This window comes from Bubalus kerabau, chromosome 20 (genome assembly GCF_029407905.1).
Source record: "Bubalus kerabau isolate K-KA32 ecotype Philippines breed swamp buffalo chromosome 20, PCC_UOA_SB_1v2, whole genome shotgun sequence".
Taxonomy (NCBI): domain Eukaryota; kingdom Metazoa; phylum Chordata; class Mammalia; order Artiodactyla; family Bovidae; genus Bubalus; species Bubalus kerabau.
In genome coordinates, this window is record NC_073643.1 from 49,024,205 (window position 1) to 49,037,720 (window position 13,516).

General features: G+C 50.5%; 1 protein-coding gene across 1 annotated transcript in view; it reads right to left on the reverse strand.

Moving 5' to 3' along the window:
- The window catches only part of CACNA1D (calcium voltage-gated channel subunit alpha1 D), a 326,915-nt gene that overhangs the window by 100,992 nt on the left and 212,407 nt on the right, over nt 1–13,516 (reverse strand). Inside the window, exon 7 of the mRNA XM_055557680.1 lies at nt 7,474–7,643. Within this exon, the coding sequence (XP_055413655.1) occupies nt 7,474–7,643 (170 nt within the window). The remainder of the gene's footprint in view (nt 1–7,473; nt 7,644–13,516) is intronic.

Below are 13,516 nucleotides of genomic sequence, written 5' to 3' on the forward strand. Positions count from 1 at the left end.
TTGGCTAAGACACATATTGGGGGGAAAGACAAGAGGAAAGCAGCACGAATAAGTTTCAAGGAAATCAAATAAAAATACAGGCATCTCACAACACACCACACAGCACATGCACCTCACACCATGCCATGTGGAAGGAACAGGCGTCAGAGGTCTTGGGAGAAGAGTCTCCCAAAGAGGAAGTTCCAGCTCAGCAGTTTACCGTGATCTTTAGCCCTGCGTTGGCGAAAGCAGCAAAATCTCCTTTTCTTCTTATCCTCTTTTAGCAAGTCGGCCACTGTGACCCCTTCAGTGGAACACAGGCAATTTCATTATGCTTCAGTAGAGGGCAGCAACAGCAATGCCAGAGGCCTGAGGAAGCTGAAGGCGGCCCCATCCGCCGGCTCTGACAGGCAAACCCTGAATCTGCCCTCCTCCCACGGGGAGATCTACAGTCCAGGACCTGACCGGCAGTGAACGTGCGCCTTCTGCGGCTAGTATACCATAACGCCCGTCTTCAAACGCCTGTCCTACGCAGACACAGAGAACACACTTGTGGACACAGTGTGTGGGAGGGAGAGAGTGGGACAAATGGAGAGAGGGGAACGGAAAGCTACCATTACCATATGTAAAACAGCCAGCCAGTGGGGATTTGCTGTGTGACACTGGGGGGTCAACCCAGTGCTCGGCGACTACCTAGAGGGTGGGAGACAGGATGGAGGTTCAAGAGAGAGGGGACTTATGTACACCTGCGGTTGATTCACGTTGATATATGGCAGAAACCGGCACAATATTGTAAAGTAAAGTTTGCAAAAAAAAAAAAAAAAAAACCTACCTGTCCTAAATACACAACCAACTAACCCACTCTGGACAAATGTTCCCAAGGTTCGGCTTCCCCTCTAGGAAGGGCATCAGGGAGAGGGCACATCGGCAGGAGTCCTAGGTGCTGACTGGCTCTGCGAGTCCAGCCAGCATCACCCTATGCAGCAGGACACGGGGTTAAAGCGGTGGGTTCTGGAGCTAAACAGACCAGGTCTAATCCCAGCCCTCCCACAGACTGGCTGAATGACTGTGGATGTGTTACCTAATGGTGTTAAACCTCAGTTTCTTCACTCATAAGATGTTAATAGCAGTCGAACCTGCACTTAGAGAGTCACTCTAAGAGGTGAACAGTACATACAGTGAAATATAATGATACAAGCACTGGCGAGGCACACTCAACCATGAAAACTCCCTTGTCTGGGTCTCAAGACAACGATTCCAGGGTCTCCAGCCCCAGACAGCTCTGTGACACAAAGGCTGCTCCAGGCTGGTGAATCTCTGCAGTAGAGGCCACATGCCCCAGAGCAGCGCAAGGGCAGCAGAAGGAATGGTGAATGGACACAGGGCAAGCTTTCACACACGGCTGGTGGCAGTGGGAAGTGGTGTCACTCGGCATAACGCTCACATTTCTGAAACAGGCCTCCTCTGGGACCCAGAAAAGCCATTCATGGTCATCGCTCCCACAGGACCCTGGGCACCAGTGGCCACAGAGGTAAGGCATTTGGGGGCTAGAGGCGATGAATGTGCAGGCTACGGCAAAGCCTCGGTTCAAATCCCGGCTCTGGAGCAGTCATACAGCCCCGAGAGGCTGCTTCATCTCTCTGTGCTTCGATTTCCTCTTCTGACAAGGTCTCACCGCACAGTGGTGTTAGGAGTCACAGACTCGTGTGCCCATAGCCCTGAGAAGAATGTCTGGCACAAAGGAAGCACCTGGTTAATGTGAGCGATGACCTGGTGCTCTTTCATTCAACAGTCAACCACTGGGAGCTCGGACCTGTGACAAAGACCCTGCCAGGTGCCAGCCGCCCCATGCAGAGCCCTGCTTCTGCCTCCATGGAGCTCCCAGTCCTGCGGCAGAGGAAGACAGCGATCACGTGAACAAGCATAAAACCACAACTCTGGTAGCTGCTGTAGAGCCCATATGCGCTATGGACCATACAGTCCACTGCGGCAGCTTTAAACAGGCCATTTATTGAAAATAGCCAAAATGTTGTTTCAAAACACAGAAGGATGTCCACAGAACATGGTTCAGTGAAAAAAGACAAGTGGCAGGGCCATCTGTGCTGGGCGATCTAGTGGTGGGGACCAGGGAGGGTGTTGTCTGTGCAAAGGCAGATTCTCACGTGCCCGACTGAGGCCAGAAAGAGCAGGCTCCCAACTGCCAAACCTGCTTCTCTCTAAGGAGAGGATGAGCGAATTATCATGCTCTATACACCTTGGTATTACATGAATTCCTTACAGTGGGCAAATAGCACTTATGTAATCAAGGTATATTAAATACAAACACTGCCCTGAGTCCGAGCTTCACAAACCTGGCTGCCTCATCACAGTGGTGCAACCATCCCGAAGTCCGTCTCCCACCGGTTCCCAAGAGGCCAGCCCCCGGCGGATGATGGCTCCCAGGACCACCCGGGGCTGGGGGCGGGGGTCTCCCATAACCTCAGCACTGGGCTCCCTGCAGAGAGGGCAGTTGCCCTGGATGTGTGTTTACCCTATGCAGCTCTAACTGCTGCTGTTTGCTTGACAGCTTTTAATTGAATGTTTTCCATTTTGAACTTGCACCCTGAGGTGGTTTAACCGTGATGAAAGCGGTTTTGTAAATCAACATTTGAAGACACAACCTTTTTCAACAGGACCAACAAATGTCCATGCCTTGTGCTCGCACACAGCTTTGCCATCTCTGGTTTTCTGCCCACCCCACAAATGAAACATGGCTGTAAAAGGCATCAGAGTGACACATACAGGCGGGAACTGACAGCTGTGAGAAGCTTGTGTGCCGGGGGCAGCGCCCCAGTGGGAGGCAGGCAGGGACAATGCTCGCAGCCTCCAGGACCGACCTGATGAAGAAAAGACAGGGTTCCCCCTGCAGCCAGGGCTGGAGTGTCAGGGTGTCCTCCCCTCCCTTCTTCGGGGCATCCTACATCCCCACTGACAGGGATTACCGATCATCCATAGTCCCCTCAGGAAAATGCCTTGCCTTTCTGGCCAGAGTTTTAGAATGAGCTTCCTTTAAAAGGATTTCATTATTTTTAATGCCTTTTTTTTTTTTTAAGGACTAAACACTGACAATGAGAAGAGTTTAAAATAGAAAGTGAGGCTTTCAGATCTTAATGGCCCCAGCAAAACTCCATTGTTCACTCAGAAGCAGCTGCATACGTCTAAAAAACCACTTTGAGATTTGGCAGAGTTTCTTAAGGAACTTGAAGCTCAGCAAAAAGTTAAATAAATTATCCTTGAAAATATCCCATATGCTCAGGAACTAACTTCCAAGGGAATCTTGTCCATTCAATTAATTGTGTAACACTAGCTTTCTAACAGCAAATGTAGGGAACAGGCATCATAAATAATCTGTGGACACACAAAGCCGGAGCTACCTGTCACTGGCACCAGACAGCCCTAAAGGTAGGGACCCCACTGCCTCTCCTCTGTCTCCTTCCAAGTGTGACGCTTGGTATGGTGGCATTCAGGAGCCCCCACCCTGGTTTCACGCTGACACCTCCAGGGAGCCACATCTGGGTCCCGTCGCCAGTGAATCGGCATGGGGGTGAGGCACGGCACCAGGATGCAGCCCCACTCCCCAGGTGACTGTCACGCACAGCTAGAGTTGGGCACCACGTGTGCAGACAGTGACATGCAGTAGATCAGAGAGAAAAGATAATGTGAGCACATCTCCAAGTGCTTCATTTGACATCTGATCTCCGACGCCAAGGTAGAAACAGACTTCAAGAGCCAGCAAATTGCTATATCTCGAAAGTGACTGAGTTGACAGATTTGTTTTCTATCAATACTTGAGAACCTTGGAGTTCTTGAACAGTATGGAGGAGGGTGTCCTCTCTCTGAGTTTGGGTAGGGATCTAGTAGAATGTCCAAAAACAATTTTGTTTCAGGTCAAGTTTTCCTGGAGCTTGATGACCAGAGCAGCAGCAAGTCCTCTGACAGCTGTGGCGACTCCTCGCGGTTACGGAACACTTAATCCTCATGACAGCCCTGTCATGAGGCAAATGTCTTTCTCCACTTGCAGCAGGAAGGGAAACGGGCTCAGCGATGTTGGGTAATGTGCCTAGTGCTCTAGTCCAAATTCCAAGTCACTCAACTCGATTGTAGCCACCTCCAGAGAAGGGACGTGGCCGTGCTCTCCAGGCCCGCCCTTGTCTTCCATGGGCTTATGACACCTGCTGTTATCAACGGTCCCCTCTGTCTGGGCTGAGCCTCAGCCATCAGGGAGGCCTCTTCTCACACTTCCTCAATTCCTCCATGTCTGGGAAGAAACCATCCCACTGCACCCCCAACCCAAGTGAAAAAGACACTCAGAGGAGTCAGCATACTGCGGGCACGACAGGAGCTCCCCCCGCCCTTCCCCAGGGAGGACACAGGGCAGGGCTGGGGTGTGGGGTGAGCCTCACAAGCTCGGGGAGGACACTGGCAATGCCCACACTTCACGGGCTGCTGACAGGTACAGAGACCAGACGTGGCGTGTGCGGGTGGTAAGTCAGCCACTGTCAGCGGGTGAGGAGGACCACAGAGGCGAACTCCTCCTCCCTGTGTTTCTGTGACAAGAGGGAAACGGCTGGCAGCCACGGAGGCCCCAGTGAAACCCTGGCAGGGCTGCTCCCCCTGGAAGTCTGGGCCGCGGGGGAATGCATCGCTGGGAGGGGGCTTGGAGCTCTCTTCTCAAGTCAGTTAAACCTCAGCATGGTTCCCACAGCCTCAGATTTATGTTTCCACTTCCAACCCTGATCCACCAGGGGTCTGGAACTCTGAGGACTGGGGAAATACCAGTCTCCTGGTATAATGTCCGCTCCACAGGACACCCCAGCACCTGGCAAACGGGCCCAGACAGAGTCAGCGTGCACAGAAGGAGCTGCCATTCCAGACCAAGCGCTAAGCCGGTCCCGCGTGCTGACGCAGAGCCTCGCTGCGCAGAGCAGAAGCCACGATGCTGACATCCCTGAGACACAGAGCAGCTTTCTGGGGATCGGCGCTCCCATTACACAGTGAATTCTGAGGCTCTGCAACTTTTAAGGGGGCTTGCTTTCCTTCCTTGCTTATTAAGAAACACACTTAGGGGTTTTGAACACGTGTACCACTCTACCTTGTTTATGCCATTTCATTAGCGTGAGAAGCACTCTCCCTCAACCTTCCACAACCAAAGGCTATACTTGTCCCTCAGAGCGCAGCGGGGACACAGCCTCTCCCGCAGGGCCTCCCCTGGATGCCCCCTCATCCCACATCCCCACGTCCTCCTTGGGCTCCCATGGCAGACTGCAGGCCCTTGGTTACGATGCCAGCTTCTCTGCTCTGTCTCACACTAGATGCTGTGGGAAGGTCTCCTCAGGCAGAGGCATTGATTTTGCCATCAGACGTTTCCTCACAGGCAGAAGCAGGACACAGGAAATGCACTGGACCCTAAGAGCGACCGGGAGACACTGGCTCAAGTCCCTACTCCTCAAATCACAGGCCACAGAACAGTTCCAGTACAATGAAGTTGGCTCCACGAGGTGGACCCTGTCTGTGACTAGAAGGGGGAGCAATGAGGAGACGAAACGACATCTGCCTGCAGGAGGGCCCTGGCTCAGGCCCTACAGGACACACCGATGCTGACAGAGCAAGGGGCCCTGCTTGGAAGAAGGGACAAGACCTTGGTTGACCTATACACAACAGGTGACATGCTGGGCTTAGGAGAGTGGGGCAGGGGGCTGGTGGAGCCCTGCGGGGCAGTATCAAGGCCACAGCTTGGGAACCAAGAAGAAGACAGCGGGACAGGCAGCCCTGAGCTGCAGGCTTGTCCCTGGCCTTGCTGCAGGGACAGGTGCTCTGTGAAGGCCATGGGATTCTGCAGTAACCCCCTCCCTAGGCAGAGCTGGACCAAAGATGTGTAGACACTCCTTACACCACGTCATCAGATTCTTCAAAACTCTCATCTCATAGTTGAGGAACTTGGTCTAATAACGTGCTCCCTGGTTCCTTCACCCTCAGGGGGTGGCCCCCAGGCTCTCCTTGAGGAGGCAGCGGTGCAGCCTGGGACGCAGGGGGCCTGCACACACCAGCTCGCCCCTCTGCCTCCCCCAACCATGAGCACACAGGACTGAGTCAAGTGTGCATCCCTGATGACAAGAAACACTCTCCACAGAAATAGAGACTCAGAGTCCCAGGCTCGGACAATCGCGAAGGTCAACCCAGTCAGGCACGCGCTCCACCCTGGGTCTTAGCCTCTGCTCACCCATTCTCCCTGCACACGCCTGGGCTCCAGCCATAGGAATAGCCCTTCATGGCCTCCCTGAGCCTTTGTTTGCCCACTTTCATATCCTCCTCACACCACTGCCTCAACTCAGAATGTTTTGCCTGACACATCTCAGGTCCATCCATCCTTCAAGGCCCAGAGCCCAGGGCCCACTGTTCAGTCCTAGACGATCGTGGCCAGCCCCCCTCCACCACCCCCCGCCGTCAGCCCCCGGTACACGGTCTGCCTCCTCTCGCGACCTGCACCTCATGTCCCCTGGTGCTGCATTCACTAGGGTGTGGGCCCGTCCTCACCACCCCAGGAGTCCTCCAGGCATCCACACGGCCTTGCTGAATGGAGGCCTGACTGCATACGGTCTGAGGGTTCTGTGTGGGACCTGCTCAGTCATCTTCCATGGGGCAGGGCCTAATCTGGTTTCCCAGGCCTCTCAATGGACGAGCACCCTAGGTCTTTACTATCAACTAGTCTAGATTTAAAACCCATCACAAATGGCTTAAGTCAACTCTACTGTTGAATTTCAATTTCCCTTTTAGAGGCACAGACCATCTCAAGAAGAGTAGGAGCAAGAAAAGCGTATGATAAAAGATGCTTTGGGCGACAGTGATAATTCCAGGGGACTGAACACAGACCTTCCTGCTGCTGGAAGGTGCCCGGTGCCCAGTGTCCCAGTGCAGGGGACCAGCTGGGTGTGCTCCGGAGCGGCTGCATGGACTCTCATGCCTCCTAACACTGCCCTACACACTGAACTGTTGTCTTCCGGCGGGCGAAGAGCTGAGAATTTGGCATCCCATGTTTGGCGCAAATGGAAGCCACTTCAAGGAGCTGAGGGGTGGAAGTGGCCCTACTCTTCAAGGTCCCTTCCAATAACTCGCTCTGAATTGGAGGACCCACAGTTTCATCTTCTTTGATGCAAGGCACATTCTCATCTTAACATACCCTTGCCCCAGAGCTGAGGTTTATTGTATTCCCAGGGCACAAAGAGCATCCAGCTGACCCTCTGCAACCAAAAAGCCACAAGACAAGATACATATCTGAAGCCCACGCCCCAGGCAGAAATGCAGAGTCGGTGCAAATGGGCTCTCTGATGTGCAGGCCGACAATCCGGAGAGCTAGAGGGTGCTCTGGGTCTCAGAGCAGAAGAGATACCTGCCGCGGGCGGGCATCTGAACAGCACATGGGCCCTATGGGTCCCGAGCAGCAGAGGCGCCACTTACTATTTCGTTTGCTCTCCTCGCCTCCTTCTTCTTCATTCTCAGGATCAATGTCTTCTGCTTGGGTGATCCAGTCCAAGTAGCCCTTAAGATCCTCTTCCAGCTGCTGCTTCTCCCGGAGCTTCTGGAAGTCTCCCCGTGCTTTTGCTTTCTCCCTTTCCTTCGAGAACTCTCTGAAGGGGGCAAAGAGAACGGGCACTCATCAGGACGTCCCCAGGACCCGCCCTGACAGCCATCTGCCCGGCCGCACAGCAGTCTCGCGGCAGGACACACGGCACCAAGTACAGCCACACGAGCACACAAAGGGGGCCACACACACGGACAGGACACACGACAGTGCCTCCCAAGCAAGACTGTGGGGGTCAGAGCTGCAGAGACCACGCCAACGCACATGCACGCCCCTCAGAAAACCAGCACCCCTTAGGAGCTTTGCACTCCCAATGAGTCGAGGCCCCAAATACCATGTGCTATCGTAGTAGGCCCTTGATCCCCCAGCAGGGGCCTCAGAGATGTCCCCCCTCCCCTAGAGCCCCCTCAGATAGCGGGCACGATGCTTCAGAGAGAAAGGACCCAAGGGGGCTGAGCTGTGCTCCTAGAGGGCTTCCTCCATCCTTGGAGGTAACACTCAGCATCCTAGTGTGTACCGGCCCCTTTGTCCAAACCATGAGCCCTGAGACCCCACCCCAACCCTCTGCAGATCCAGCCAGAGTAGTGGACAGGCTCAGAGCAGAGAGCCTGTCCCCACCCAGACAGCCCCACTCCACGCTTCCCAGACAGGAAATGGAGCACCCGTGAAGCACTGTTATCTTTCTTAACTGTCGCTTCTTGCCACGATCTTTCCCACCAAAGTCCTCCCCATAGGAGGGGAAAAGGGAGCATGATTTGTTGCCCATTTATGGGAACACCTGCCCTGGAAAGCCTCTGGCAGACGAGGAAATGTTCCCAACTGTTCATGGTTTACTCGACTTTTCCTGTCTGCAAGCCTGGATCTCTGCATATATACAGAATCCCACATTGGCTGAGGCAAGGCAGGAAGTCAGGTGGATGATTACCCAGTTCTCATATACGAGGAACCATCTGCATTTCCAACAGTGAACTGTTACAGGAGCCAAGGTATGCGTGGTATGGATTTAGGAAGTACGATTACAAAGCTGCTAAGAAAGGAGAGGCGACAACAGGCAGTGCAGCCCCTGCACAGAAACCGCTGGATGCTGACGGCCGCCACGTCTGCCTTCCTTCCAGTCTAAAGCCAGTGCATCTCCCCTGCCAGGACCTCGTTAACCCAACCCAACCGAGGAAGGGCAGGTGACCTGCCTAAAGTCAACCTCTCCTCTCTCTCTGCTCTCCCTCAACTCTGGGCTGTGGATGGGCTGAAGAGACACTTGAACACCCAGTGACACTGATGCTTCGGGTAAGAAACCGGATTCCTCCCCAAAGTGTTGGCTTCTGCCCGCCCCCACTAGAAAGGACACTTTCACTGCCCCTAAATTTTTCAGATGCCCCGGGACCTGTCCTTTCTGCTAGAGCTGGTCTGTCCCACCTTCACCTGCTGAGAAGTGAGGAGGGGGCAAGGCTGTGGGGCATCCTGAGCCTGGCTCTCGGGGGAGCCGACTCAGGGGGTTCTCGGGGTGAGCTGAAGCCGATCAAGGCCTAGAGCCTCCTGGGGAGCCACCTTCGCTCTCAAAATGAAAGGCCTCTGAAGGCAGCACCTTGCTGCTCACAAGAACCATATCCTGAGAACAATACGGGGCTTCTCAGCCTTGGCTTCCAGAGATACCAGACCTGAATAACTCATTCCTGGGCAGGTTCACGAACTGAATCTGAACTCTGAAAATGTCACACCTGAACCAGAATCTCCTCCTTGAACAAGTGGAGGGCCTGGAGTGTCACGTGTCAACGTGAAAATGCATCACATAATCTGTTCTCTTAAACACATTGTAAAGACCAAGTCTGTGGGCCTTCAAGACTATTGTTTACCAACAGTAGTAGTTGTTGTTCAGTCACTACATCGTGTCTGAATCTTCGTGACCCCATGGACCACAGCACGCCTGTCTCCCCTGTCCTCCACTAACTCGCACAGTTTGCTCAAATTCATGTCCACTGAGTCAGTGACGCTATCTGACCATCTCATCCTCTGCTGCCCCCTTTTTCTTTGGCCTCTAATCTTTCCCAGCAGAAGTATCCCAGCATAAACCTTTCTCTGAGTTTGACTCTGAACTCAAGAGTACTCAATTCACATGAAAATGTATAAACAGGGTATTCTGATTCTGGTTACATATCTCATCTGAGTTCTTAAAAAAAAAATTCCTAAGATAGCAGAAGAGTCACTCTTAAGTTTCACAGGGGATTTGGCTTTAGCAACACATTTCATTAAGTCTTTTTACATCAGAAATACAAAAGACCTTCTAACAAACTGCATCACTGTTGCACATTCTGGTAGTTGGGACACAGCGAAATACACCTAAGTAAAATCCTTTTGTGACTAGAATTTCTGAGACTAAAAAACACTGCCAAGTTCTGGCTTGTAGCCCATTTATTGTAAATACTAAAGACTATTATAACTTCATGTAACAAAACTGTTCATATAAACTCTCTGAACTGATTTTAGACAGTTCTGAACAGTCTGTATTCTGCTAATACTTCTAATTCTAAGTATTCTGCTAATACTTAGCAGGCACGTAACCTTTCCTGATTTGGACAGAACTGAGACTGACAAGGCATAAATCTCCTGTCGGCTCTGAGATGAGGTGGAGGAGAAGGTGCAGGGAGTGGGCTCTTTGTGACAAACTCAGCTGCCCCATCGCTCCTCTCAGACCACACTGGGCTCTAAGTCTGAGACCTGGACTCTGTGCCCCACTCTGTCACTTCCTGTGTCTGAGCTTCAGTCTCCTCACCTGCAAAACCGACATGCTACCTGCTCTCCTGTCTCACAGGGACAAAGTCAGACATTCAACGAGATGCTATCGTGAACATCACAAAGCCCTGCACAAACATCAAGTTCAAAAGTATAACATGTAGTTGTCGAATCTGGGTATAATAAAAGGCAATTGGAGGAGGTTTCTCACATACTGAAAGGAGAAAAATTGCAAACAGCTCTGAATGGGCTCTAAGCTACATGACGCCAGGGGAACTGAGGGAGGCACAAACGGACACGTGGGATCCTAGGGCATGGAGTGACCTCAAAGAGCCAGCAAGTACCCCATCAACCCTGTACTGCTCTCTGCTCAGTGGAAAACAACTCGTTCACAACAAACCCTGCATTCCGTAACATCTCACCTGAGTCCACTGAAACGTTATCAACTTCAGTGGACAATGAAAACAGTTTTCCATTTCATGTAAGAATCTGTCGTTCTAGAAGCCTAGTACTAAGGGACTAAATAACACTCACTATTATAAAAGTTAATTTAACAAGTCTACTGGTAGAAACCACCAGACTGTCACAAGTGACTAGAAATCTGACAACTCACATGTGAAAGAAGCCTACCTGTTGCAGATAAAGTCAAAGTTGCTCAGTTGTGTCCAACTCTTGAGACCCCCATGGAACTATATAGTCCATGGTATTCTCCAGGCCAGAATACTGGAGTGGGTAGCCCTTCCCTTCTCAAGGGGATCTTCCCAACCCAGTGATCAAACCCAGTCATCGAACCCAGGTCTCCCGCATTGCAGTGGGATTCTTTACCATCTGAGCCACCAGGGAAGTCCAAGAATACTGGAGTGGGTAGCCTATCCCTTCTCCAGGGGACGTTCCTGACCCAGAAAATGAACCAGGGCCTCCTACATTGCAGGCAGATACTTTACCAGCTGAGCTATCAGGGAAGCCAAAGGGGGATTTTAAAAGTGCTGGGAGAAAAAAAAGACACATATATTGTGCTACCCTTTGGATGCAAAAGAAGAGAAAATAAGGAAACCTTAACTGAAGGTTAAAGCACAAAGGGATGGAGACAAGGGACTAGAGGGCATCAAGTAGGAGTGACACTAAGTGTACCTTTTTCTATAATCTAACTTTTAGAATCATGCTAATATTTTACACATTAAATTCTTAATTAAATCAACAAAGATAAGATGGAGAGAAAACACCCTTAAAGTAGAAGTGAAATAAATGAATCTGATTGTTCTTCAAATGAGTGTCATAACCACCCTGAAGGAGAGAGACACAACTAGCTCAAGTAGTTTATGAACATTTGCTGTATGCTTTTATCATCTGGGTAGGGCTGGGATGAGGGTGGAACCACAGACAAATGCTGAACTCTTTTTAATAAGCTTGTTTGTTTGCTGTGAGTGATATGGATGAAACCTTGCTGAAACGATATTAGATATATTATAGGATTTGGCATCCGGTCCCATCACTTCATGGCAAATAGATGGGGAAACAATGGAAACAGTAACAGACTTTATGTTACTGAAGCACTGAAGATGGTGACTGCAGCCATGAAATTAAAAGATGCTTGCTGCTTGGAAGAAAAGCTATGTCCAACCTAGACAGCATATTAAAAAGCAGAGACATCACTTTACCAGCAAAGGTCCATAGTCAAAGCTATGGTTTTTTTCCAGTAGGCATGTATGAACATGAGAGTTGGATTATAAAGAAAGCTGAGTGCCAAAGAATTGATGCTTTTGAACTGTGGTGTTGGAGAACACTCTTGAGAGTCCCTTGGACTGCAAGGAGATCCAACCAGTCCATCCTAAAGGAAATCAGTCCTGAATATTCATTCGAAGGACTGATGCTGAAGCTCCAATACTTTGCCCACCTTATGCGAAGAACTGACTCCTTGGAAAAGACTCTGATGCTGGGAAAGATCGAAGGCTGGAGGAGAAGGGGACAACAGAGGATGAGATGGTTGGATGGCATCACCGACTTGATGGATACAAGTTTGAGCAAGCTCCGGGAGTTGGTGATGGGCAGGGAAGCCTGGTGTGCTGCAGTCCATGGGGTGGCAAAGAACTGGACACGACTAAGTGACTGAATTGAACTGAGGATTTCACAAATGAGTTAATGTGTCAATGCACTTGGGAGCCAAGGTTCTCCCTGTGGAAGGAGGGACACAGAAAGATGGGAGAGGGACAGTTAGAAAGAACCCTTTGGGGATGGACTGCAACTAGGATGCTGACGTGAATTCATGATTTCTAAAGATGTACACATATGACTATATGTATGTAAATGTATTTACCTCCTAGCTCTGTCTGAAAGACCTAGAAACAAAGACATTGCCACTGCTGGTAGCTATGAGCACACCTGGCATCCAGATCTTGGTCTCTAATACTATTTCCCATATAAAGATCAGTAGACTTTTGAGAAATGGCTGATGCCAGGGATGAGGCAGGGCAGATAACAGGACTAGGAAGATAAGAAAGTGCTAAAAAAAAAAAAAAAAAATGAAAACAAAAGCAAAATGTGATGGGATATGAGAAGCCACTGGCCAAATCTGGGATAATCTGAGCCCCTGAATAACTAAAAACAGTAAAGAACTTTTTTAATATTAAAAAACCAGTCCACACCCCTTACAGATAAATTAAAAAGCAGACGCAATATTAATAATAAGTGATTTTGAGTAAAAGATATCTGGATTGTTTACTAAGCTGTTCTTCTTCTTGCAACTTTTCTTGTATGTTTGAAATCACTTCCAAGAAAAATCTGTTGAAGTATTTGGAAAACGTAATCATTCTGAAAGTGAAAGTGAAGTCGCTCTGTTGTGTCCGACTCTTTGCGACTCCATGGACTGTAGCCTACCAGGTTCCTCCATCCACGGGATTTTCCAGGCAAGAGTACTGGAGTGGGTTGCCATTTCCTTCTCCAGATAATCATTCTAATCAACTGCAAATTTACGTTGTTTTACATTCATTTCCGCTTACCAGGTAGACTATATATAGGCTTACTCCCTGGTGGCTCAGAAGGTTAAGAATCCACCTGCAATGCAGGAGACCTGGGTTTGATCCCTGGGTTGGGAAGATCCCCTGGAGAAGGGAACAACTACCCACTCGAGTACTCTTGCCTGGACAAGTCCATGGACAAAGGAGCCTGGCGGGCTACAATAGGCCATGGGGTCAC